Raw genomic sequence first — 22,816 nt, 5'->3', positions numbered from 1 at the left:
TGTATATATATATATAAACGCAACGATAATTTATTTTAAAAAAATCGCGTACAATGCTGAGATTTCAGTCATTTAATTGTGAAGGGCACAAATGCAAAATTTGTTAACTGACCGCGAAATGATGTATAGACAACTGTTTATTAATAAACAATCTTATCAAATTTGATCCTTGCATCTTATAATAGAAAAAGCTATCACAAAAAGGCATGTTTTACATGTTATTAGACAAGTTATATATCTATCATTACATTACACGTTATTTGAAAAGAAATTCTTTATATACGTGAATAGTGCATTCCCTATGAATGAGTAAACATTTAAATAATCATTTGTATGTACTATATATAAGGTCTAAGTAGAAACAGAAAGAGCTGTTCAATATTACACTGAACTAATGCAACTTGTTATTAATACAATGTGTGGTAATTATTCCTTCTTCTTCAGTATAAAGTGTCCCGTACTTAGCTATTTGTTAGAACTTGAATAGTCTGTGCAGAATTTATAATGTACACTCATCTGTTCTTCCAAATTTATATGTGAGGGATCCCAAAAAGATGAATATATTTTGTAAGAAGAGACCTACTCCAGGCCAGTGATGTTGGGCTTCTGCGAGAACAAATAAATTATAACATTTAATGGAAACAATTAATCTAAATTATGTACAAACCTGCAGCTACAAAATCTGCAAATAAAATCCAACAAGCTGCGATTACTGCAGCAAATCCTATTACAAACCCAACAAACAACCAACTTCTTGCACCTCTGGCTCCAAAGTAGCCCCCATCAAATGATTCACCTCTAATTTGTGCATTTGACACAGAATTTATCCTGCAAGAACCATTGGGATTTTCATTTCCTATTGTACAATAAAATTTAATCAATTCCTTACATGAATAGAGATATAGTTCCAAATATTCCACAAACATGATAAGCTTTTGACATTTCATCGGGATACTTGGCATTGGCATCGATGATAAACCACCATCCTACAAAAAACTAGTAAAAAGAAGGCACTGTTATTAAATATAAATAGTATAATAGAAAATAGGGCATATATGTGTATACGAAGACATTTAGAATATATAAAATAATGTTTACCAAAGTTCCGGCGCATATAGATGCCAATACATTTCTTTTCTCGCCTATTTCGAACCACACGCACGGAAGGGATTGTAAATTTTCCACGAAGGAAGTCATCTCTCAAACTTCGTGATAAAATAACTCGGAAATTGAATTTTACGATTAAAGCTAGCCTACGAATAACAATACATATCAATCGCCAATATCACGACGAGGTATACACTATACAGTCATTGCGCAGGAGCATTTCTCCTTTTATACGCCACTGTGGTATTGGTATTTCATCCCATCCAGCAACACCGATCCCATCCCATTCCTACCAATTCCTACTTGTATTCATGGACGTGAGCGGCGTCGGCATTCGGCATCAGATTAGATCAGAGTGTGGATTTGCAGTATTTAACTTGAAGAATGGCGGCGAATATTAACGGCGTGTTCACCGAAAATTTGCAAAATGCGATATTGGAAAGTAAAGTGCTTGTCGTGGGTGCTGGTGGGATCGGATGCGAGATATTAAAGAATCTTGTTATGACAGGATTCAAAGACATCGAAATTGTAAGAACATTAGGATTTCTCAGAGAATTTTTACGATACCCTAACCGTATTCTGCATTTCTTATGCACATTTATGATTGTTTACTTAAATGTGAAAACCGGTATGTATAATGTGTAAACCTAAAACGATGCGTATTATTTGCAGATCGATCTAGATACGATAGATGTTAGCAATTTAAACAGGCAGTTTCTATTTCAAAAGAAACATGTAGGGAAATCAAAAGCTGCTGTAGCAAAGGGGACAGCGTTGACGTTCAATCCCGATGTAAACATAGTTCATTATCATGATAGTATTACATCGTGAGTATTTACATATTTTTTAAATCAGGATTGTATTTCCATGTATGTAAAACTTTATATTTTAATGTTTACAGTCCTGATTATGGCGTGTCGTTCTTCAAGAAGTTTACATTAGTCATGAATGCACTTGATAACAGAGCTGCTAGAAATCATGTAAATAGAATGTGTTTAGCAGCAGAGGTACCTTTAGTAGAATCTGGTACAGCTGGCTATGAGGGACAGGTAGAACTGATAAAAAAAGGATTAAGTCAATGTTATGAATGCACACCAAAAGCTGCACAGAAAACTTTTCCTGGTTGTACAATACGTAATACACCCAGTGAACCGATTCATTGCATAGTATGGGCGAAGCACTTGTTCAATCAGTTGTTCGGCGAAGAGGATCCTGATCAAGATGTATCACCAGATACTGCTGATCCAGAGGCAGCAAATTCTGCAGGAGAAGCTGCTTTAAATTCAGAATCAAATGCAAAGGGAAACGTTGATAGAGTATCGACCAGAGCATGGGCTCAATCATGTAATTATGATCCGGAAAAATTGTTTGCAAAATTATTTCACGATGATATCAAGTATTTGCTTAGTATGGATAATTTGTGGAAGAAACGAAGGCCACCTACTCCTTTGAATTGGAAAGAATTACCGGATGGAGTAGCAGGATGTAGCAAGGAAATAAATGAATCCGGTTTAAAAGATCAGCAGCGTTGGAGTATTTCCAAGTGCGGTACAGTATTTGCCGATGCAGTCAAGTGTTTAAGCAATGCATTAAAAGCTTCTCAGGAAAAATCATCGAATAACCACCTCGTTTGGGATAAAGATGATCTGAGTTCGATGGACTTTGTGGCTGCTTGTGCGAATTTAAGAGCCCATATCTTCGGTATACCTCAAAAGACACGATTCGATATAAAATCAATGGCAGGGAATATAATTCCAGCGATCGCGACCACAAATGCGATAGTTGCTGGTTTAGTCATCCTCCATGCATTCCGCATTCTCCAAAACGATTTAAAGGCATGTAAATCTGTGTATTTACGTTCAAAAATGAATCACCGTAATCAGCTGCTAGTACCAGAGAAAAATGTGAATCCGCCGAATCCGAAGTGTTACGTATGCGCGCCTACACCACAAGCTATATTAGCAATTGATACGTCTAAAGTAACGATCAAAGAACTGGATGAAGTAGTATTAAAAAATAGATTGAATATGATTGCTCCGGACGTTATGATAGACGGTACTAGTAGCGTTGTTATTAGTAGCGAAAAAGGAGAAACTGAAGAGAATAATAGTAAGCTCTTGGAGGAATTAGGGATTAAGGACGGTACCATCCTTAAAGTTGATGATTTCCAGCAAAATTATTCATTAACTGTGACTGTGGTCTATCGAGAACGACCAACTTCAAAAGATGATAGTCCCGATTTTCTTATCTTGGCTGATGAGAAAGATCTCAAACCCAAAGAAGAGAATGATTTAGTGAAACCATCTACTTCGAATGGCCAGGTCGAATCGTTTGCTGACAGTGCGATGATCGTTGAAACTGAAACTATTTCTGATACAAGAAAGAAACGCAAAACTGAATCTCCCGAAGATAGCGTGTCCTCGAAAAAACGGAAGTTGCAAGTTCACGATGTCGATGATGATATTTCTATCATTGAAAATGACATGAACAACGATGCAACTAGCAGTAAAACAGAATCGAAAGTACGTAATACTTTGGAAGACGATGATTGTATGATTGTACATGATGACACTATACAAACAGCAGCAGTCGCGCAGTGAGTCAGTGAAACATTTTTCAAATTAAGAGAGATTTGGGTAACGAGTATATTGGTAATTCATATTAAAGTAATGAAGTGTACAGAAAATGTACATATCCAATGGTTTCTACAGTACATTTCGTGATTTAAAACTTCATATAATTTTCCTGATAGATGTCATTTTTTTTTTAATAAGTAACGAATATGAATAGTGATTAAGTTTGTATGGCTGCAAACTATGAGAATGAATAATAATGAGTGTGTATAATAGTGAATATTACCAGCAATTTCCTTTGATTAAACGTATTTTGATTTTTAAAAATGTTTATAAAAGGACATAATATTATGTTTCAAGTACATCATCTCGTAGATTGTAACTATGGAATACATTTTTATACAAAAAAAAATAAATACTTTTCCTTACTGCAAAGTTACGTCTTCCCACTACAAGCTAAGGTTTTCCAAATTTCTTCATCGCACAATTCATATATCGATTAACATTGTAGTTGTACATTTGAAAATCGATTTTATATTTCTCGTATAATTTGAACATCGCATCTTCTGTCAAATTTTTGAAGTATTTACACGTAATATCAAAATTCGTTTGCCCGCCTCGTGTTTCTTCCAATTTTGGAAAGTACACTTCGTTCTTGTCCAGGTTTAATTTCGAGAAAATGTAATTAATTTGTCCGTATGTATAATCGTCCAATTTTAAAACGTAATTATATCGTATACCGCAAAGAGCACAGTGCGTATAATACGGAGTCCAGTGAACATCATCTTCATCAGAAGTTTGCACTAGCCATTCCACGAATTCTTTGAAAGTCGGCACTATTTTCAATCTTAAGAAACAAAGGAATGTGTATTAAAAAAATGATCCACAATTTAATAAAAATTCTGTTAGTACAAAATACCTTTTATCAGGTGTAAATACTTTATGGCGGAAGTTGCCAGTCTTCGTGTTCGAGTGAAACAGTTTCGGTCTCGTTAGACGAAATATCTTTTCCACATAGATCCATGCTTGTGCAGTGCATTTTGAGTTGTCTTCTATCCGATCTCTATTAGAAAATATGTTTTCATTCTCATACAATATATTAAAAAAGGAAAAGAATTGTACCTGTACGAAGACACGAGTCTCTGAAAAGGGTGTCGAACCACTAAAAGTTTGAATACTTCTGCGTCTTGAGATGCAAGTTGCAGTTCCTTTAAACTACGCGGTGCTAAATTATTAATTTCTCTACAATCAATTTAAATGTTAACATATCAGTGGAATAAGAGACTAAAGAAGTACCACTACCTGTAATAATTTTGTGTAGAACGATTCTTCATGTCTGCGAAAAGTTTTGTAAAACTTGTGGAAGCTACTTTTCGAATCCAGCAGTAAAGTGACTTGTGTCGAGAATTATACAAGAAATGCCGTTTTGCTAATAGAGTTTTTAAATTGTATTTTGCGCATACATTTGTGATTTGTCGCAGAATCATTGCACTCTCCTATTTTTAAAAAATGCCAATGCGTTTATGAATATTACGAATTAAAAAATTGTTTTGTTACCTGCAAGTTGATCGCTTCTCCTTTCATTTCGTCGTGTTCTAAAAGTTTGATTTCTAAATCGACTGATCTTGTAGTTACTCGCGACACTGCAGAAGGACATTGTCTAGTTTGATTACATTTTGCAACTAATAAAGAAAATTGATATCGCGTCATATAGGAAGCCTGTTTTGCTTTTAATAAAAAGAAGCACATCGCAAGGTAGAAAATAACGCATAGTACACATTTCACGAATTGTGTTTTAACCGACATGATTAAAAAGGAGATGTCTGTTATGCTGACAGTTTCCTATCAAGATTAAAACATCCGTCCATGAATTCGTGGGGGTGAACAAAAGATAACACTTATCTTTTATATTCAGTTTATATTTATATTCGGTGGAGGGTAAAAAAGAAACAAGAAGAGATATGTTGTTTTTCAAATATTTACTATGAAATAGATCAAAAATCATACTATATAAATGAATGATCTTAATACATAATATTCGTAGTGTTTGGGTGTTCTCGTAAGCAGTAAACTTGAAACAATTAATAATGTAATTGACGATTTGTGATGTGTATAAGTAATTGGAACAAAAATGTCTTTTCATGAAACGAATGATCAAAATTAAATAATATACATGGTAAAATGATTTCTGGAATACAGTGAACGTAAATTTTTGTCGACGGCAGTGATCCATGGTAAAACATTTACAATTGACTTGCGAAAATTGATTACGAAAATATGCACATCGATTAATACAAAACGATTACACCGTTACATTTTCTACGACGAGATTGATTCACAATTGAATTTATTATTAATACAAAATAGACTGAAACGTCGATACGTATAAATCTTACAAAAATATATAGATATATGTAGTTCTTATACTGAGCGTAATAAAAAAATAGGAAGTAAATAAATTATATCGAATGTAAGGGATAACTTGATTTGCATTAATATTAAATGCATGTAACACAAGATCGAATCAATTGTGAATCAGATGCATAATTGATTTTTATTATTATGTGACAATGTACAAAAAATTGATTAAACCATTTTTAGAATTTTATTGATTTTAATTGCAAACAATTCGATTATACCTGTCAATGTATAAGTTGATTAAAAACCGAGTGGATCCCACTTGTGTGAAAAACTTCACACTATTCACAAATACAATTCACATGAGTAAAACTTCGAATTATTCTCGTCTTGATTATTATTACAAATAATTGTTTGATGATTAAACACTTTCTATTTCATGATTAAAAATGTTGCGATATTTTGAAAGCCCTTACAATGTGTGCATTGGGGAAATGAAGGAATAGATGAATGAGGAGCATGTACGAAATTTCTTATCTACGGTCTCTATATCTGTGGTGATGATCGCGAGATGATCGATGATCATTGTGTCGACTGTGGCGACTTGTAGTTCTCCATAAAAATTCGTCTACGCTCCTTTCGTAACTACGTTTCTCAAGTGCCGAAGCTGCCGCGCTATAATCGGGCGGTAAAGGTAAACCATCGTAATACCTGGGTGGTGGCGGTGGCGGAGGTAACGAGTCGTAAGGATGAGGTGCAGCATAAGGTGGTAAGGGAGGCAACTGGTGTTGCATAGTACGCATATAATCCGCGACGTACGCTTCGGCCGCAGCTGCCACGCCTAAACCTGGGCTACCGTATCCTCTATAAAATTCGTAATAATTAAGAACGATGTATTCGATCTACGATAGTTTATGCGGAAGTATTTACGTACTTGGAATAAGGAGAATCGCCCCGATTGAACCAGCTAGCGTATCTGTGATGGTGATGATCTCGCGACCCTCTATGATCATTACCTAAATGAGATCCTCTGGCTAATGAAGCTAAACGAGATCGCGAAGTTAAAAAGAGTCTTCGTCCTCTGCCACCTCTCGAACGTAAGAATCTAGGACTACTGTTAACAGGTCTGTTATCCCGATAAGAACGGGATTTCGTAATATGCTTAGCTGCCTCTTTAGATTTTCTTAAGATCGGGGTCATCTCGATTCCTACAGGTTTTACAACATATTATAGGTAGTGTTTTTTCTTGTATGTTAATTCCGATTATATTTTTTAATATACCTTCATCTTCCGGAAATAGTCTACATAATTCCTCTGCGACTCTTGGTTCGATCTCTTGTCCGTCGCGACCAATTTTCACCTGTTTGCCATCGTTCCATGGATTGTACAAATGTAGCGTTGCTGTAAATGGCAATTCCTTCCTACATATCCAATCAACTTTAAATACGCCACCTAAAGCTTTTGCAGACAATCCAGGTGGCAATACCTAAAATTTGCATCACACTTTCCTCCTAATAATGTGTAGAGTAACGTCGAACCTCATATTTATGTAACTTAGTAGTACAAACCCATGAAATTGGTGCTCCATCTCTTCTCGATTCTGTACTGAGCCTCGCAAAGCCAGCAAACTTCCCTGATTCTTTTACGGAAAAAACAAGTAACACGTTCCTCGATTCTCTGTAAGCCTGATTCAAGTTGGCTTCGTTTTGGGGTAACGTGCTCCATACTCCTTTAGCCTTTGACAGCGTAACATTCTCAGCATTGTTGGATTTGATGATGAAAAATCTGATAAAAAAAATCTTTAAGATACACGTTTCGCATTCATGCTACTATGCTCATCTAAACATTTATGAATCACTTCAGGTGATCCTAGTACACACAACTGAAATTTGTATTAATTAAAAATCAAATTAATGCACGCATAACAGATAAAGGTATTCCAAAAAGTAGCCAACCTTGCGTCTCTAAACAAGTAATTTAATTTCGTAGCGTAATCATAGCTTTTAGTAGTGTTCCCCTTGCTCTCTTTAGATCTCGCGCGTTTCGTTTCAGGACTAGAGGATTTCGATTCTCTAGACCTAGCACGTTTTCCTCTGCTCTTCCTATTGCGCTTATTGTCTCCGCGTGAGGATTTTGTCGAAACCGAGCTTATACTCGGTTGACTAGAATCGGAGTTCGAACTACTAGATGAAACTTCACTACGTGTATCGTAAGTTTCATCCGCAGCAATTTTTAACTCGTCCACTATATCATTCTCCCCACAGCTCAGATTTAAGTTGTCTGCATCCGTATTACTGTCCATAGTTTCACTTTTCATTGATCACTTTTTCACTATTGCCCAAAAGTATATTGTCACTTGTCCCGTCATCCAGGATTTATATTTCTGGATTTTTCGGGTTTTCTTGCATCAAGCCAATGCAGTTCTGGTGCCTTTAAACCTTTTCTGAAACGCAAATATAAAAAAGGGCTTACTAGATGGATATCCATCGCGCAATAGTAATTGTCCAAGAACAATATCATATTTGAATGGATCTTGTAGGTCTTAGAACAATTGACACAGAAGAAAATAGTGTAATAACATTCTTAGTATGCAAGAAGAAAAGTTCAGAAGATTGCACATTAAGTCACTGTGGTAAAAGATTAAAAAGTCCATTTGTCAAAAACTCTGATGTTGAAACTGTCCTTAGATAAGTTTTCTAGATACATATATATCTACTATTAGCGTAAGATTTCTTGCTTTTCAAGTAGATATAAATTATCCCTAACAGAAACAATGTTTAATGAAGAAAAAGTTCTTTCCATTTAACAATTCACAAGAGTATGCATGAATATACTTTAAACAGTAGAGATTTCCTTTCTTTAATTTAATCAGAGTGTAGCAACACAACTGTTCCTCTATGAAACACAAGTATTTCTTTCTTAAACTTTCTATGTAAAAGTTTATTGTAAAGTTTATAAAGAGTAGACGGTCTTGCTAAAAATCTGTGTCGTTTAGACTAATACGAGAAGCGAAGAGTCTTCGAGATCTTTTGTTGATTTATCTCAGATAATAACACATGATGTTTGTTCGATGTCTTATGTGCAGTCCTTTAAAACGCGAAGGCTATGGTGCCTACGCTACGAAAGTTCGTCGTAAATATTACTTTTTAATAGCAATAACGACACCACAAAACATACTCGAAACCATCATTCTCGTTTCATTGATTTCTTTTAAGGAAGTCCATGGTTTGCAAGCTGATCGTCCTTGATGTTATAAACCCTTTTAGCCAGCTCGTACACACTTACGTGCACACTCTTTCTTCACTTAACACACTTCGCACCTCACGCAAAAATGCCTAATGATCATCGTGCATGTTTCAACAACTATTTCGGTTACTTCTCTTCACAAAATACACAAGAGAGTACCACAAATAATCGTGATTCCTCCCATAAAAACACAATAAACATCTATCTCCTCGTGGATGCACAAACCATGGCATCCATTATGGTCATTATGTGACGTGTTCATTCTTCACGATCGATACTTATACGAGCGATCGTATAGTTAAAAACTAACAAACAAACTTTCTCTTAATTTCAGTAATCCTAAAATTATATGTATAATTTAGTTTGTACAACAGAGTGTCTACAGACTCATTGAGGTAAGCGTAGAGTTCGATGATCTTGCATTTAATAAATAAACATATATGCAGTTCATCTTCTTGGAAATTCTTGTAGCGAACTACTACATGCAACTTTATAGAACTAAATTGTTCATATAGATCAGTTAAAATACATTCAACATTATATTTTACTACAGTTGAATAAAGAATATGCATAACGCACATAACAGATTATTGGAAAATAAGAAAATGATATGTTTTTCTTCTGCATGTATAAGTTTATCCGAAATTAAAATCCCTAGCTTATTCGCGATCACCATCTTCAAAGAGGATGACAACCATCTTGGATCATTTTTCACGGGTTGTTGACACGGGTAGATCACGGCCGGTTGTGAAAGTGCTTCGCGATGTAAAATTAATCACGATTAATTGCCGGAAATAAGTAGTGGTTATTTAGAAGCGAGAATTATAAGTGCGATACCGGTCCATTCGAGTAATTCAGATATTCTACGAATATTATATATGAAAATGCGAAGAGATTTGTGAAAATATAAGCGTCTGTCACGAGTATAATCAATCTTGACAGAGTCAACAGTTAAATCTTATCGTATTTATTCGAAATTTCTTCTAAGGAAGTATCGTTCCAAGTGTTTCATTTATGTGAGAAAAACAGTGTCGTTTAGAAATAGAAGATAGAAAACATACTGAAAACACATCTTACGAAAAGAAAATGGTTTCATGCACATGGTGACACCACTGGTTAGTTTATACTTTCTATAAACAATTTGTCATATTTTATTCGAAATCATTTTAACTTGATCGTGTCATCGCGTTATCGTTATCTACCGATTAGGAGTTAGTCGAACGCTTACGTATTATGCTAAGAATCTTAGCGATGATAAGCATTATTAGAAACTTTTCAGGGGCTTCAATTCTTTCGTGTGATATAGCTTTATCATGGCGAGATGTAACATTCGTTTACTCAGCTTATTGTAAACATTAGACATTATTAATCATAACGTATTATTGATCTTTGAAGAGAATCACGTTATCGTAAGGAATGTTGCGAGAAATTCTTAGACAATCCAAAACCTAATTTTCAAGTGGATCAATCGGAACACCCTTCTTTTTCTATTGAAAATATTTAGCTCACTCACATTAAATGAATTCGTATTGTTGTCCATATATAAAAATGTCGGTTTCATAAAAATTTGGGTTTCATTTTTCGTATATTTCGAGCGCGATATCTATAATTAGGAAGTGTTGATAAAAAATCAATATCATTCGTTATTTATTAAAACGACAATTAGGTAAGAAATTAACAATACACAATAATTTATCGGTTTTCTTCTTATTGAATTTTGCTGTTAAAATAACACCGCATACCTGCAATTAATTTGTTCGAGTTAGTCGATAATTTTTATTAATAGGTTTGCTAATTAGTACTTGAAGAAGATTAATGCTATTAGTATCTTTAATATGCACCTTGGAACACTATAAAAATATTGTATAAATAAGAGAAAGTTTGCTACATTAACCTTATTATTTACTTTATGCTACATTTATCTTGAACCTATTATTACAAAGGTATGCACATTACATATGCAAAGTATATATAATATAAGAATATATAACGTGCACATGCTTCCACTTTTCATACTTCAACTACAGAGAAAGGATTCAAGTATTGATTGCAGGAGCATGGTGTGCTATGGCAATAGGAGGAGGGTGAAGCCCAGACAAGACCCCACCTCTTTATACTATGCCTTCCATTTAACTCTAACTTAAATCATTTCAAACAATCATTGTAAATATCTCTAATATGCAGCATAATAAAATATTTTTCTTTATTATTGATACACCACGCATATTAAACGATATACATATATAATACACGAATTATACGATATATATATATATATATATCGTATAATATGTGTGGTAAACGATATATATATCGTTTAATATATATGGTCCTTTCATATATATATCGTTTAATATATATAATTATATATTTTACATATAGTAAAATGACTATGTTTAAATATAATTTTTATTAAGTTATAATAATTGGGTCACTTCGTATGGAATTACAGTGTAATTCTTTTCTAGGGTATCATAAAAAATGACAAATATAAAAAAGATATAAATGACAATGGGCTGAAATATATATTAGACTAAAACTCTCATCACTTTTATACAAGAGGGATACAGGTAATAATTAATAAGCTGAAATCATTGAAAAACGATTGAAGTTCAATATGTTACTATCAATATCTTTTATCACTTGTTAAATAAAGGGACATAATTATGGCAACAGTAGAAGAGAAGAAACGAGTCGGTGGCTCAAAAGTTTCAGCCATTGCGAATATCTTCCAATCAAAACCGCAATTGGATAATTTAAGCCACAGAACAAATAATATTCTGTCAGATGGTTTCAAGGAACCAACTGTGCCTTTAAAAGAATCTCCTACACAAGTCACAGTTGTTAGGACCGAAAGCCATGTAGCTCGTTTTAATAACGCACGTGCGCTTTTTGAAAAACTTGGGGAAGAGAATAAGCCAAACAAACCGTAAGTGCATAATGCAAAATAGGATATCGATGTTAATGAATCGTGCAACACGTTCGAAATCTATTTTCTGTGTAGGGTGGAGAGGATTACTAAACCGACTAATTTACATGGTTTGAGATCGCGTTCGAGTTCTGCAAACTCCGGATCGGGTTGTACTTCTCCCGCTAGATCGCCGCGACCTAGGTCACCGTCGCCTCCAGGAACCAGAGATCATTTGAGCAATTGGAGCGCGAGTGTGCCAGCCTTGAATGCTGAGAAACACTTTGAGAACGGTCATAATCACGGCTTGGATAATGATAAGCACAAATCGCGAGCAGGTTTAGGAAAGTTTGACAAAAATTATGGCAAGGAAAATCGTTTGGACGATCGACCAGAGAAGCCGGAGAAACCAGAAAGGAGATTGAATTCGAAAGAGTTGATAGAGAAGCAAAAGAACTGGACTAGCCATTTCTCAAAGACAAGACCGAGCAGATACAATTCTGATCCGAACCGGTCCGTGGTTCAAAGTTCGCTAAATCAGAGTACGAATAAAGCGAATGTCGAAGCTTCCGTAGGACACGCTCAAAATACGAGCATCGATCATGAAACGAAAAGACCGACAGATATTTCTAATCCAGCTACAAGATCCGCGAGCTTCTGCTCTGTCAGATCATCGGCTATATCACCACCTCCACCGCCGCCACCGGCGAGGAACTCTTCAAACGCCAAGAAAGAAAGACCGGCCAGCATCGCGGCTGTGTCTCCGTCAGATATTCCTAGTAGTCCAGAGTATGCCACCATAAACAAATATTTCGATACTTCGCCAACTATACCTGAATACGCAGTTGTACAAAAGAATACGAATGTACAAAATAAACATTTCCAAAGAAATCAAGAACAAATCTCGAAGAACGTTGGCACACCTGCATCAGACACAATTATACCAGAATATGCAGTAGTGCAGAAGAATAGTGCAGCTAAAGCACAGAAGAATGCAACTCAACATTCAAAGACTGTTCACGGTTCCGAGGGTACCTGTTTACCTTCCAAGAATACTCTTGCAAGTTCGAGTATCGATATTTACTCGCAAACGAAATCACATGTTTCCTATGAGAAAAATTCTGACATGTCTAGTCCAACGAGGAGTATGTCAACAGAAAATATTAGTAGTATGACAGTGGAGAGTAAGTCGAGGAAAGAGAACGATTTGCTGGATGCTCCTGAATATTTACATTACCCTTCGAACGTCATACGTTCACCGCCCAAAACCTCTGAGTGGAGAAACGAATGGTTAGCCAAGAACGACGAAATATTGAAGAAGGCAGCGGATCTAAAGTGTTCGAGAGAAGATTTAGAGGTAAAAAATGAAGTTGTAAGACCTGATCCAAGACCTGACTGGGCCAGACCAAGTGTAAAGAAGAAAGATAGCATGACCGAGGAAAAGAAAATAGAGCCGTCGAAATCCCCGGACCCGGAATTAAGACCACCTTCTGGAGGTACGGATAGTGCATCTTCTAGTATGAGCTCCCCTAGCTCCCCTTCCAAGGATAGTAAAGAAGAGAAGGCAGATAAGGAAATGTCAGAAAAATTTCAAGCTGGTATAGTATACGTGAATAATTCTCAATAACATGATTCACATCTCTACAAACATAAAATACATTTTACATGTATGTACAAAAAAAACACATTCAAAATTATCGTACGAGAAGTCGACGTAAATTCTTTTGATTATAATTATTTCCGATACTTCGAAATTTTGCAATTTTATTGTGGCTCCTTGCCAAAATACTAAAAAGTAACGAAGGAGGAAGCTGTCCTCCTTTCCCCTTTCCTCCTCTTCTTGATCTTAGTTCCTCCTACCGGTTCAACAGCATTATTTATAGAAATCTGTGTATTCTGTTCAGCTTCTGTCTGGTTCTACTTCACATCATTTATTTCGGAAAAGTATTTCACAAATTTTGTTGATCTTACCAGTGCTCATAAACGAGTAGTTATAAAAAATTAATATTACTTAGAAAGTATTTATTTGGTAAAAAAATGGACTTGCATAGGATATAGTATATTGTTTGTATGAATTGAGTTTCTTTAGTATGGTCTTTTAAAGAAAGTAAAAAAGTTACGTTAAAAACAAGTTAAATTAAAAAGTGAAATTAGTGTTCTTATCGTGCATGTGAATTCTGTTTTATTCTGTTCGTACACTAAAAGCGTACAAGCACCATGTGTCTTCGATTACTTTGTATTGATTGTCGAGGTATTTTATTATACACCTTTTTAAATCTTTATTGCGATCTTTTTCAAATAACATTTCGATATTTTCTCTCTCTTTCTTTTCGAAGGTCGTAACAGTTATGACTTGCAACCCGAAGAACAAGAAAAGCCCGCAGCCTACACTGAATCAATTGTTGAGAAGGACAGTTTAGAGAAAAATTCAAGATTCAACGAAACGGATACCACGACGGTTATCCGACGATCTCACATACGCGTTGATCTTCAAGCTGCTGGTTTAGGACAACGGCCACCGTCCGTTGTTAGCTCGGATCAAGAATACCCACCTTTAGAACATAAGGATATACCGATACCTTCGCCATACGCAAAGAAAATGCAACAGAATCAAGAAGCTGCTGCTCCGAACAATGAAGTCAAGCCACAAATAAAAACGCACATGGAAGAAAGAAGCGATTCAACGAAAAGTTGCCATAATAAAATATCTCAAGATAGTAATCAAGATCATGCACGAGTGAACTCAGTGATTACAGAAGTAAATCAAAATATAGTGTTAGATAATAAATCTAAATCAAATGTCGTGAATGAAAGACATACATTTCCCGAGAATGTATGTCAGAAAACAGTATCCAATGCCAAAAACGATCAGATTAAGATCTCTGTACGGGAAAAACTTGCGAAGAACAAGGAGGAAGTGTCTGGGAAACGTTCAAGCTTCGCCGAAATGGATAATAAAGTGGATCAAACGGAGAAACCCATTTTGAATGCGAGTCAGTGTTCAGTAGTTTCAAATGTTCATAATACCGAGAACTTGGCAGACAAGTTGACTGGCAAGGAAGCAGACGTAGATGATCCATCTAAATTCGTATCGAAGACAGGTAGCAGGAAGGAGTACGTAACATTGGCTGGAGATGCAGTACTACCGTCTGTGATCAGTTCCCAAGCAGTAAGCAGTATCGTGAATAGAAGTACGGAACAATTAGAGCAACCGCAAACTACGTGGGAACAAGAGAAACAGAAAGCTGAACTGGCGAAGATGAGATTACAAGAAAACGCGACCCAACAAAACGTATCACCTGCAATCGTAAATCAGCAGCACGTAGAAAAGAAACAATCGAATGAATATATCGTGTCGGAGAGTAGCACGCACGAAGACAGTGATTCTAGTGATACAAAAACTATTACAAATCTTGAACATGTACCAGCGATGGACGCGAAAAATGCAGCGGAACAGAATCATTCGAAGAGCGCGATTCAAGAAATTTCCAAAGCTACTGCGCATCAAACGATTCCTATAACACCTGACACTATGACAGCTGATGAAGCAGAAAATCTGCTAAGCTCGCGGTGAGTTTTTTTTAAATAGTTCGTAATGTTAATAACATAGTTTTGTTAGCAGATAGTGAAATAATGTAATATGAATTATATAGTTGCACTAAAATTTTCATATAGTTTTTCACATTTCTCAGTTCTGCAATTATACTTCTAATTCTATAGCAAATAATTTTGTGGCAAGACAGCTTGATCAATTTTATTTTCTTACTTTATTCACCTATTCATGTTTATTTCAATATGACCTCCAATTCGTTATATACTGGGGCCAAATCACAGCATCCTAGAGAAAAAGATACGGTGAGTTAATCGTTTCCCTAAATGTTCACTTCATTGATCAGTATGTTAAGTTATAAAAGAACATCGTGTATCATGTGAATAATCAATTAGACAAGGATCAGCTCTGTTGTCCGATGAGGAGGCACAGGAAATAGCAAGACTGTTATCACCCGCCACGCACGCTGAAGTTGTAAGTGAAGAAAATTCTGTTGATAAAACTAGAGAAATGGACAAAGAGAAGGAAAGGGATGATCAAGACAATACACCAGATTGGCTTTCCGATGTGTTATCCGCACCCGATACCAGTCTTATTAATAGCACCACTAATGATTATAGGTGAATCAGTTTGGTCTTTTATGTTTTTTCCGTTGTATATAACTATTTTGCAGCTCATGCCATGTATTGATTTTAATTAATTTTATTAAGTGCACATTCATAATATTGTTTAAAACGACCGTAACAATTCCTCTTTGAAGGTATGTTAAATTTTTACGATTTTTTAGTTTGTCTCATAGATCACGTAGCGATTTAACGATAGACTCGTTGACAGAGAGTCAAGTGAGTTCTGTAACGGGTAGTGAAAGCGGACTGCTCGGATCTGTTAATAGTTTAAATGATACCTATGAAAGTAACGATGATACGGAAACGGAACATCAAGAAGAATACGTTCCCCCGACACCAGGCAAAGTTGTAAGATTACAGATAACATACCTTATTGTCTGTATTTAAATAATAAATTTAGCTTCAAGCTGATTTAATTTTTATTCAGGTACTCATAGAGAATGGTGTACATTATTTCGAGGATGGTCATTTCTGGATGGAAGTTGCCGGGATACCTGAATCGGATGATGAGAAAGAAGATTACCCGATAGAAATACCTGTTAAAAAAATGTCTAAAGTTTCGTTCGACACGAAACCAATGAGAGTTTATTCAACGCATTCAGTAAACGAATACGATCGACGAAATGAGGACGTGGACCCTGTTGCTGCCAGTGCAGAGTACGAACTAGAAAAGCGAGTTGAGAAAATGGAGGTGATTATTTCAAGTGAAACTGAACGTAAATATTTCCTTGAACGTTTGTTCTTTAATGAACGATTTGTTAGGTATTCCCGGTAGAACTTATGAAAGGTCCGGAAGGTCTTGGATTAAGTATTATCGGAATGGGTGTCGGTGCGGACGCGGGCCTGGAGAAATTAGGCATATTCGTGAAAACCATTACGGAGAAAGGTGCAGCTGCGCGAGAGGGCAGAATACAAGTAAACGATCAAATCGTCGAAGTGGACGGAAAATCTTTAGTTGGCGTAACACAAGCGTACGCGGCTAGCGTGCTTCGTAACACTTCGGGTCTTGTGCGGTTTGTGATCGGTAGAGAACGTGATCCAAACTCAGAAGTAGCTATGTTAATTCGACAGAGCCTTCAGGCGGACAAAGAAAGAGAACAAGCTAATTCTGCTAGGTATGAATCACTTGATTTGTGTTTTCTTTAAATATGATTTCCCGATGATGGTTTATCCTTGCTCGCCAATGTCTGTGACGACAACATTATGGCCACTCCAATGACGGCACGAGGCCTCTTGGAGCGCTGAGGGAAAATGATGCTTTATAAGTCGTGTGAAACATTGAACACATCAGATTCTAAATTATCTGCACATCTATTGCAGAAAACTGAATTTCTCGGATGCGTCACCCGATGGGCAACGAGGTGGCGAAGAGATCTCTTCCGGAGGCATGAGCGGCATACCCGGTTCTCCGGCTATGTCATCCTGCTCGGAAGGAGAACCTCCGCATAGCCCTATAGAAAACTATTTATCATCTTCTGGGCGAAGTAGATCTCCTATCATCAGTTCATCGATGCCACAACACGGATCTGCTACAACGCAAAGCGATGTTGATAGTTTAAGACTACTTTTACAGGAGGTATTATGCTTTCGCTGGTACAAAAGAATTGCGTAGTGCGAAGAGTACACAATGTTTTGAATGCATACTCATTTAGTTGAAACAAGTGAAGTTTATTTTTTTGCATCCACGTATATGAGAAATATGAGAAATTTACCATGGACTCATTGTTTCTCAGTTATCATAGAAAATTTTTGTTGAGTTTACGTAGAATATCGTTGCATAGAAGATAGAAAATCTATAGTAATAGTTTTGTAATGAGATGCACCGTTATGTTTGTATATATTTTTGTATATATCTGCTTTACATTGCTACTATTATGTACTACACTATGAGCACACTCTCATAGGTTTATAAAGCGTAAAGATATTTTTGTTTTTGCTTATGCACTGTGTTCATTGTTCACTGCTTGCAGAGTCAATATAAACTAGCATTAGCTGATGGCGAGGTGGAAAAGCTCAAAGCTAAGGTAATCACCCAAGACGAGCTATTTTATGCTTTAATTTGTGAATTTATGTGCTGCATAATTTTTTCTTTACTTCATTTGTTATATCCTATTTCGTTATCCTAACACAAAGGTTTGGCGACGAAATATTAACTCCTACACACATTCGGAAACACGAGATCCATCGGAAATTTCTTATTTACAGCTCGTAGACTTAGAGAACAGTGGAGCTGGTAGCGAGGAGTACGCAGCGAAGTTACGCGAGTCCGGCTTGAGACTTCACGAATCTGAAAGAACTTTAACCGCCGCTAGACAAGATTTGACAGCTACACGGGAAATGCTTTCTCAAGCAACGGCACAAAACGCCGCTTTACAACAAAAGTATGCTCGAGCCAGGAGAGCAGCTCGCGAATTACGCGCGGATATCGCCGCCAGAGATGAGTTTTATCAGCAATTATTGCAGGAAAAAGATACCGAATACAACGCTCTTGTAAAAAGCTTGAAAGACCGGGTACGTTAGTATTATAAAATACGAAAGCGAAAGTTAACTAAAAAATCTATGTCTGTAGGTAATTACGTTGGAAGTCGAATTAACAGAAACGCAAAGAAGATTTGGTTTACCAGCAAGATTACCGTATGACGGAGCTACGGCTAGAATCGTAACGCCGCAATTATCACGTCGACAATTACCACCTCCTCCCTCGTCGAGTAACTGTCAACTTTCCGACACAGAAACGTCGGATCTTAGTAGTCCGGATGACGGTGATAAGACAGCGACTGTCGAAAGGAAGTTACCGCTTCCATTACCAGTCAAAGAGGAATTGGACCGAGCGGTACCCGCTCATCGACTCCTTGACAATTCTGCTGGGAAGAGTAAAGCTGAACTTGCCAGCAGAGGAGGGCTAGCCAACCGACAACTTCCTAAACGATCGGGTGGCCTTAGCAATAGCAGTTCTGTGAGTATATGAGAACAACTTTGAAAAAACGACACGTTTGTTTAATCGATCGATGTTTCAGGACTATGGTTTGGACGAATCTGGTGACAATACCGACGAAGACTCATCTTCGAAATTAATTTCCCAAGAATCGAGTAGTAGATCACCGAATGACTTAACATCCAAACAGTCAAATTTGAGTTCCTATTCTAGTACTTCCTCGATTGGTTCTCTGAAAAGCAAACACATGGAACCCACGCATCCTACAACAATCCGACAGCACAGCACCATCAGTTCACAAGTTAGAGCTATGACGGAACAGAGTTGGTCGCAATCTCAGAAAAGTAATTTATTTTATTTGTCTTTTCTGAGTACAACCTGTGTAATGCCTAAAAATTATAATGCTGTCATCCTTCGTAGATCTAACTGGACCACCAGCTTCATTTGCAGAACAATTGGAACAGGTTTTAGCTGAAAGAGAAAGACGACTCGGAGGAAACGATATGTCTTCGTCCAGAGAAAGTTCTGGGGACTTCAGCGATTTAAATAATCCACACGCAAGTGACCCAGCATTGGTTACTCATCATTTAGTGGAAGAAATACGTCAAGCTGTAAACGAGGCCAATCAAAGAGGTATTGAATATGTTCAACCTCGTACAACTACGGTCAATCGTTCACATATTTTTACAGTGAAAAAAGCTACTATTCCTTCGTCGAATTTAATTGGAGGCAGTTCAACACCTTGGCATCATCCAGGTAGTTCACCCTCTAGTCTGTCTTCTGGTGGATCAGTGAGCCCACCTGCCGTTGATCCCAGTCCATCAAAAACAGGTATTTCTAATTCAAAATATGAAACAAGCAGTGAACAATCCCTTATTTTATTTTATTATTTGTCCACTTTTCTTCGTCGTCATTTCACCCTTTCCGTGTGTAAACGAAATTGTGAATCTAGATACGAGTGAAGTTTGGTTGCCTCCTCATCCAAGCGACTTTGGTTTAGGTGACAAGAAATCCCATTTCTGGCAGAACGCTCCAGTTACCGATTGGTCCAAAGAACAAGTAAGCATGCGTACAGATTTATTAAGAGCATTGTTACATTTGAAAAAATCGTATTAGGTGTGTCAATGGTTGTCGGGAATCGGTTTGGAAGTTTACGCGTCACGATTTTTGGATACTGGAATTAATGGTGGGAACCTTTTGCGACTGGAATCCCGCGACTTGAAAGCTTTCGGCATGTACGGTGAACAGAAGTGTCATTTAAAACGGAAACTGAAGGAGCTAAGAGCGCAAGCGGACCGGGAGCGCAAGGAGAGGAAAGAAATGGAACGAATGCGGCGAAAAGCGGAAAAAGCTGCGCGGAAGAAATAGTTTGTGCGTACATTACTGTACTTATGTCTTCTATAGAAACGCAATAACTGCACAAAGAAGTTGATGAGATATTCAAATTTTCTGTACGATATTCCAGTGATATTCGTAATGTATTTTAACATCTTCCGTCTCTATTTAATTCTCTACATAAGCAGTCACAGTTTACTAAATGTTCTCGTTCGGATTACATTCAATCCGAAATCTTGGACACTTGATTATTTATATCCATTGTATAACGTTTTGATCTTCAGATTTTTGCATTTATTTATAATCCTTTGTATTCATGTTGCTTCATTGTTCTTGTAATATTTGTAGTAATTATTATTTATAAAGTAACAATGAATACAGCTAGATAAAGAGAACGTATGACAGATCTATCATGCCAGACGTATGCATGTAATATGTGTGTATAAAATCCAAGTCATTTTAGATAAATTGTAATAAAACTTGATCTACAATTTTTTTACAATTGTAAGTATACTTTTATAGGCATAAGTTTCATGTTATTAGAATATATCGTTTCTGTATTTATTTTTACTATCGATTTAATTGTAACAATTTTTCATAAGGAACAATATAAATCCTGGTAAAATAGAGTCTTAGAGTGTGTAACTATCGCTGAGAAGAGAAGTGACTGTCCTTTAATATGTATGTACATCATAAAATATCAACGAATTTGTAATTATCGATACGGTACGCGTTATCAATTCCATTGTAGATTAATCAGATCGCGATATATAGTCCATCTAAATTTGCTCAGTAATTAAAGCATAACTAGAAAACCTTTTTTATTCAATATCAAATAAAGTATTAGTACATTTCTATTATGCCACCGCCTTGATATTTATATTAAAAGTCTTTCTTCATTTTAGTCGTGACAGCGTTTACATTATTGTATTATAACTTGCGTATTAAGCTCGCACAACGTCGGTTTTATTGCGACGCTAATTATTCAATTATGTGATCAATTTCCTTAACGTTTTTTATATACTTCCATACATTCCATGCGAGACCTTTACACGATTGTATCGTTATTAACGTACTACAGTAAAGAAGAAGAGTACTATCCTTCGAGCAGAGTCCCTGCGAATACATCGCGTATCGAACAATGTATGTTAATATTATACTAGTATCCTAACATTCAAAGTACTTGTCCAACTGATTTAATGGGACTCGCTCGAGTACAACATAGACATGGAGGAATGTACTTTGTCGCGCGTATAATTATAATTATTTATAACAGCATAAAAAGTTTTTGTACAATGTTAAGTACTTTGTTGTTCCTTCACATCTGTTCTGAATGTTAAATGTTTTTCTTCTTGGAAGAAGAATTTCTTCTACATAGGGCAATTAAATAGACAAAGTATTTAACATTGATGCGCACAGTGTACATATATTATATAATGAATTAATATTATAATCTTAATCGAATGGATTACGATGTAAGGCGTGTAAGAGGCATAACTATCGTAGTGTCATAATATCTTTAGAGGGTATAGTTTTTAATTTCGTAAGTTAAGCGCGTTTATCGAAGGTCCTCCAATTTTTAATAACACTACTATGTGTCACGGTATCTGTGAAAGTAATTGATTATTGTTATTTTTGTTGTTATGTACAACGAAATGTGGGAACTGATCAAAGGATACGATGTAACATTCTTGCGTCTCAGGGTAATTGTCAATATATTTCGAAATATACGTGTGTTCAATGACTGAGAAGAAAATTTCGACAGACACTGAAACGTCCTGCAATTCGTTTTTAAAATAACTAAGTATTGTGATTTCGCATGAGCAGACGTTTTATAAAAAAAAGAAAAGGAACCGACTGATTTACAATAAGTTTTTGTAGTTGATTTTCAGTGGCTTATGTACGATGTATAATGAAATGCCATTTGTCCAAAACTATATTGTAGAAACGATACTTATATACCCTATGGAGCTGCATAATATCTAAATGTTTTTCATACATTTTTCAATCGTTTTCGAAGTGTTGCTCACACGGAAAGGATATACACAGTTCCACGGATAAAGACACAGTACATCAGTTGTGTAATCGGCAGCTTTTTAAATAATCTATGAAAAGTATTGTCAACAGCAAATACTCTTAAACGTTTTAATTAAAAAGTAATTCGTACAGTACTTTATT

At 36.1% G+C, this 22,816-nt stretch overlaps 5 protein-coding genes across 15 annotated transcripts; 2 read left to right on the top strand and 3 right to left on the bottom strand.

The window, feature by feature from the left end:
- Positions 1–8: 8 nt before the first annotated feature.
- Positions 9–1,296, bottom strand: LOC108622905 (transmembrane protein 50A). The gene is made up of 4 exons (XM_018021034.2): positions 1,099–1,296; positions 890–996; positions 668–828; positions 9–606 (listed from the first exon to the last, which is right to left on the bottom strand). The coding sequence occupies exons 1-4, from the start codon at positions 1,195–1,197 to the stop codon at positions 500–502; spliced, it is 474 nt and encodes a 157-aa protein (XP_017876523.1). The 5' UTR covers positions 1,198–1,296; the 3' UTR covers positions 9–499.
- Positions 1,297–1,387: 91 nt separating this feature from the next.
- Positions 1,388–4,115, top strand: Uba2 (Ubiquitin-like activating enzyme 2). Its single transcript, XM_018021031.2, has 3 exons — positions 1,388–1,635; positions 1,780–1,934; positions 2,009–4,115. Exons 1-3 carry the CDS (start codon positions 1,492–1,494, stop codon positions 3,705–3,707), a joined length of 1,998 nt encoding a protein of 665 aa, XP_017876520.1. The 5' UTR covers positions 1,388–1,491; the 3' UTR covers positions 3,708–4,115.
- Positions 3,978–5,541, bottom strand: LOC108622904 (carbohydrate sulfotransferase 11). 2 transcript variants are annotated; one of them, XM_018021033.2, is made up of 5 exons: positions 5,238–5,541; positions 4,983–5,176; positions 4,803–4,922; positions 4,600–4,743; positions 3,978–4,527 (listed from the first exon to the last, which is right to left on the bottom strand). In XM_018021033.2, the coding sequence occupies exons 1-5, from the start codon at positions 5,484–5,486 to the stop codon at positions 4,137–4,139; spliced, it is 1,098 nt and encodes a 365-aa protein (XP_017876522.1). In that variant the 5' UTR covers positions 5,487–5,541; the 3' UTR covers positions 3,978–4,136. The 2 variants fall into 2 exon arrangements, with proteins under 2 accessions (XP_017876522.1, XP_026667653.1); XM_026811852.1 differs by having other exon boundaries at positions 4,803–4,895.
- A 103-nt stretch (positions 5,542–5,644) lies between these two features.
- On the bottom strand, positions 5,645–9,690 carry Ythdc1 (YTH domain containing 1). Of its 3 annotated transcripts, none has more exons than XM_026811851.1 (6): positions 9,672–9,690; positions 7,994–8,481; positions 7,607–7,823; positions 7,320–7,524; positions 6,973–7,246; positions 5,645–6,902 (listed from the first exon to the last, which is right to left on the bottom strand). In XM_026811851.1, the coding sequence occupies exons 2-6, from the start codon at positions 8,353–8,355 to the stop codon at positions 6,572–6,574; spliced, it is 1,389 nt and encodes a 462-aa protein (XP_026667652.1). In that variant the 5' UTR covers positions 8,356–8,481; positions 9,672–9,690; the 3' UTR covers positions 5,645–6,571. The 3 variants fall into 3 exon arrangements, with proteins under 3 accessions (XP_026667652.1, XP_026667650.1, XP_026667651.1); XM_026811849.1 differs by lacking the exon at positions 9,672–9,690 and adding an exon at positions 9,216–9,657; XM_026811850.1 differs by lacking the exon at positions 9,672–9,690 and adding an exon at positions 9,324–9,657.
- Positions 9,691–9,977: 287 nt separating this feature from the next.
- Spn (protein phosphatase 1 regulatory subunit spinophilin) lies at positions 9,978–22,809 on the top strand. 8 transcript variants are annotated; one of them, XM_018021023.2, is made up of 19 exons: positions 9,978–10,399; positions 11,753–11,854; positions 11,941–12,213; positions 12,289–13,790; positions 14,529–15,762; positions 16,027–16,047; positions 16,138–16,362; positions 16,530–16,716; positions 16,796–17,059; positions 17,131–17,483; positions 17,689–17,944; positions 18,339–18,392; positions 18,574–18,879; positions 18,938–19,324; positions 19,386–19,647; positions 19,724–19,936; positions 19,994–20,134; positions 20,256–20,362; positions 20,420–22,809. In XM_018021023.2, the coding sequence occupies exons 3-19, from the start codon at positions 11,951–11,953 to the stop codon at positions 20,669–20,671; spliced, it is 6,027 nt and encodes a 2,008-aa protein (XP_017876512.1). In that variant the 5' UTR covers positions 9,978–10,399; positions 11,753–11,854; positions 11,941–11,950; the 3' UTR covers positions 20,672–22,809. The 8 variants fall into 8 exon arrangements, with proteins under 8 accessions (XP_017876512.1, XP_017876513.1, XP_026667647.1 ...); XM_018021024.2 differs by having other exon boundaries at positions 12,289–13,688; positions 19,724–20,134; XM_026811846.1 differs by lacking the exon at positions 16,027–16,047.
- Positions 22,810–22,816: the final 7 nt, after the last annotated feature.

Source organism: Ceratina calcarata, unplaced genomic scaffold (assembly GCF_001652005.2).
Source record: "Ceratina calcarata isolate Rehan_Ccalc_2016 unplaced genomic scaffold, ASM165200v1 scaffold25, whole genome shotgun sequence".
Taxonomy (NCBI): domain Eukaryota; kingdom Metazoa; phylum Arthropoda; class Insecta; order Hymenoptera; family Apidae; genus Ceratina; species Ceratina calcarata.
This window is presented reverse-complemented; position numbering and strand designations above follow the sequence as displayed.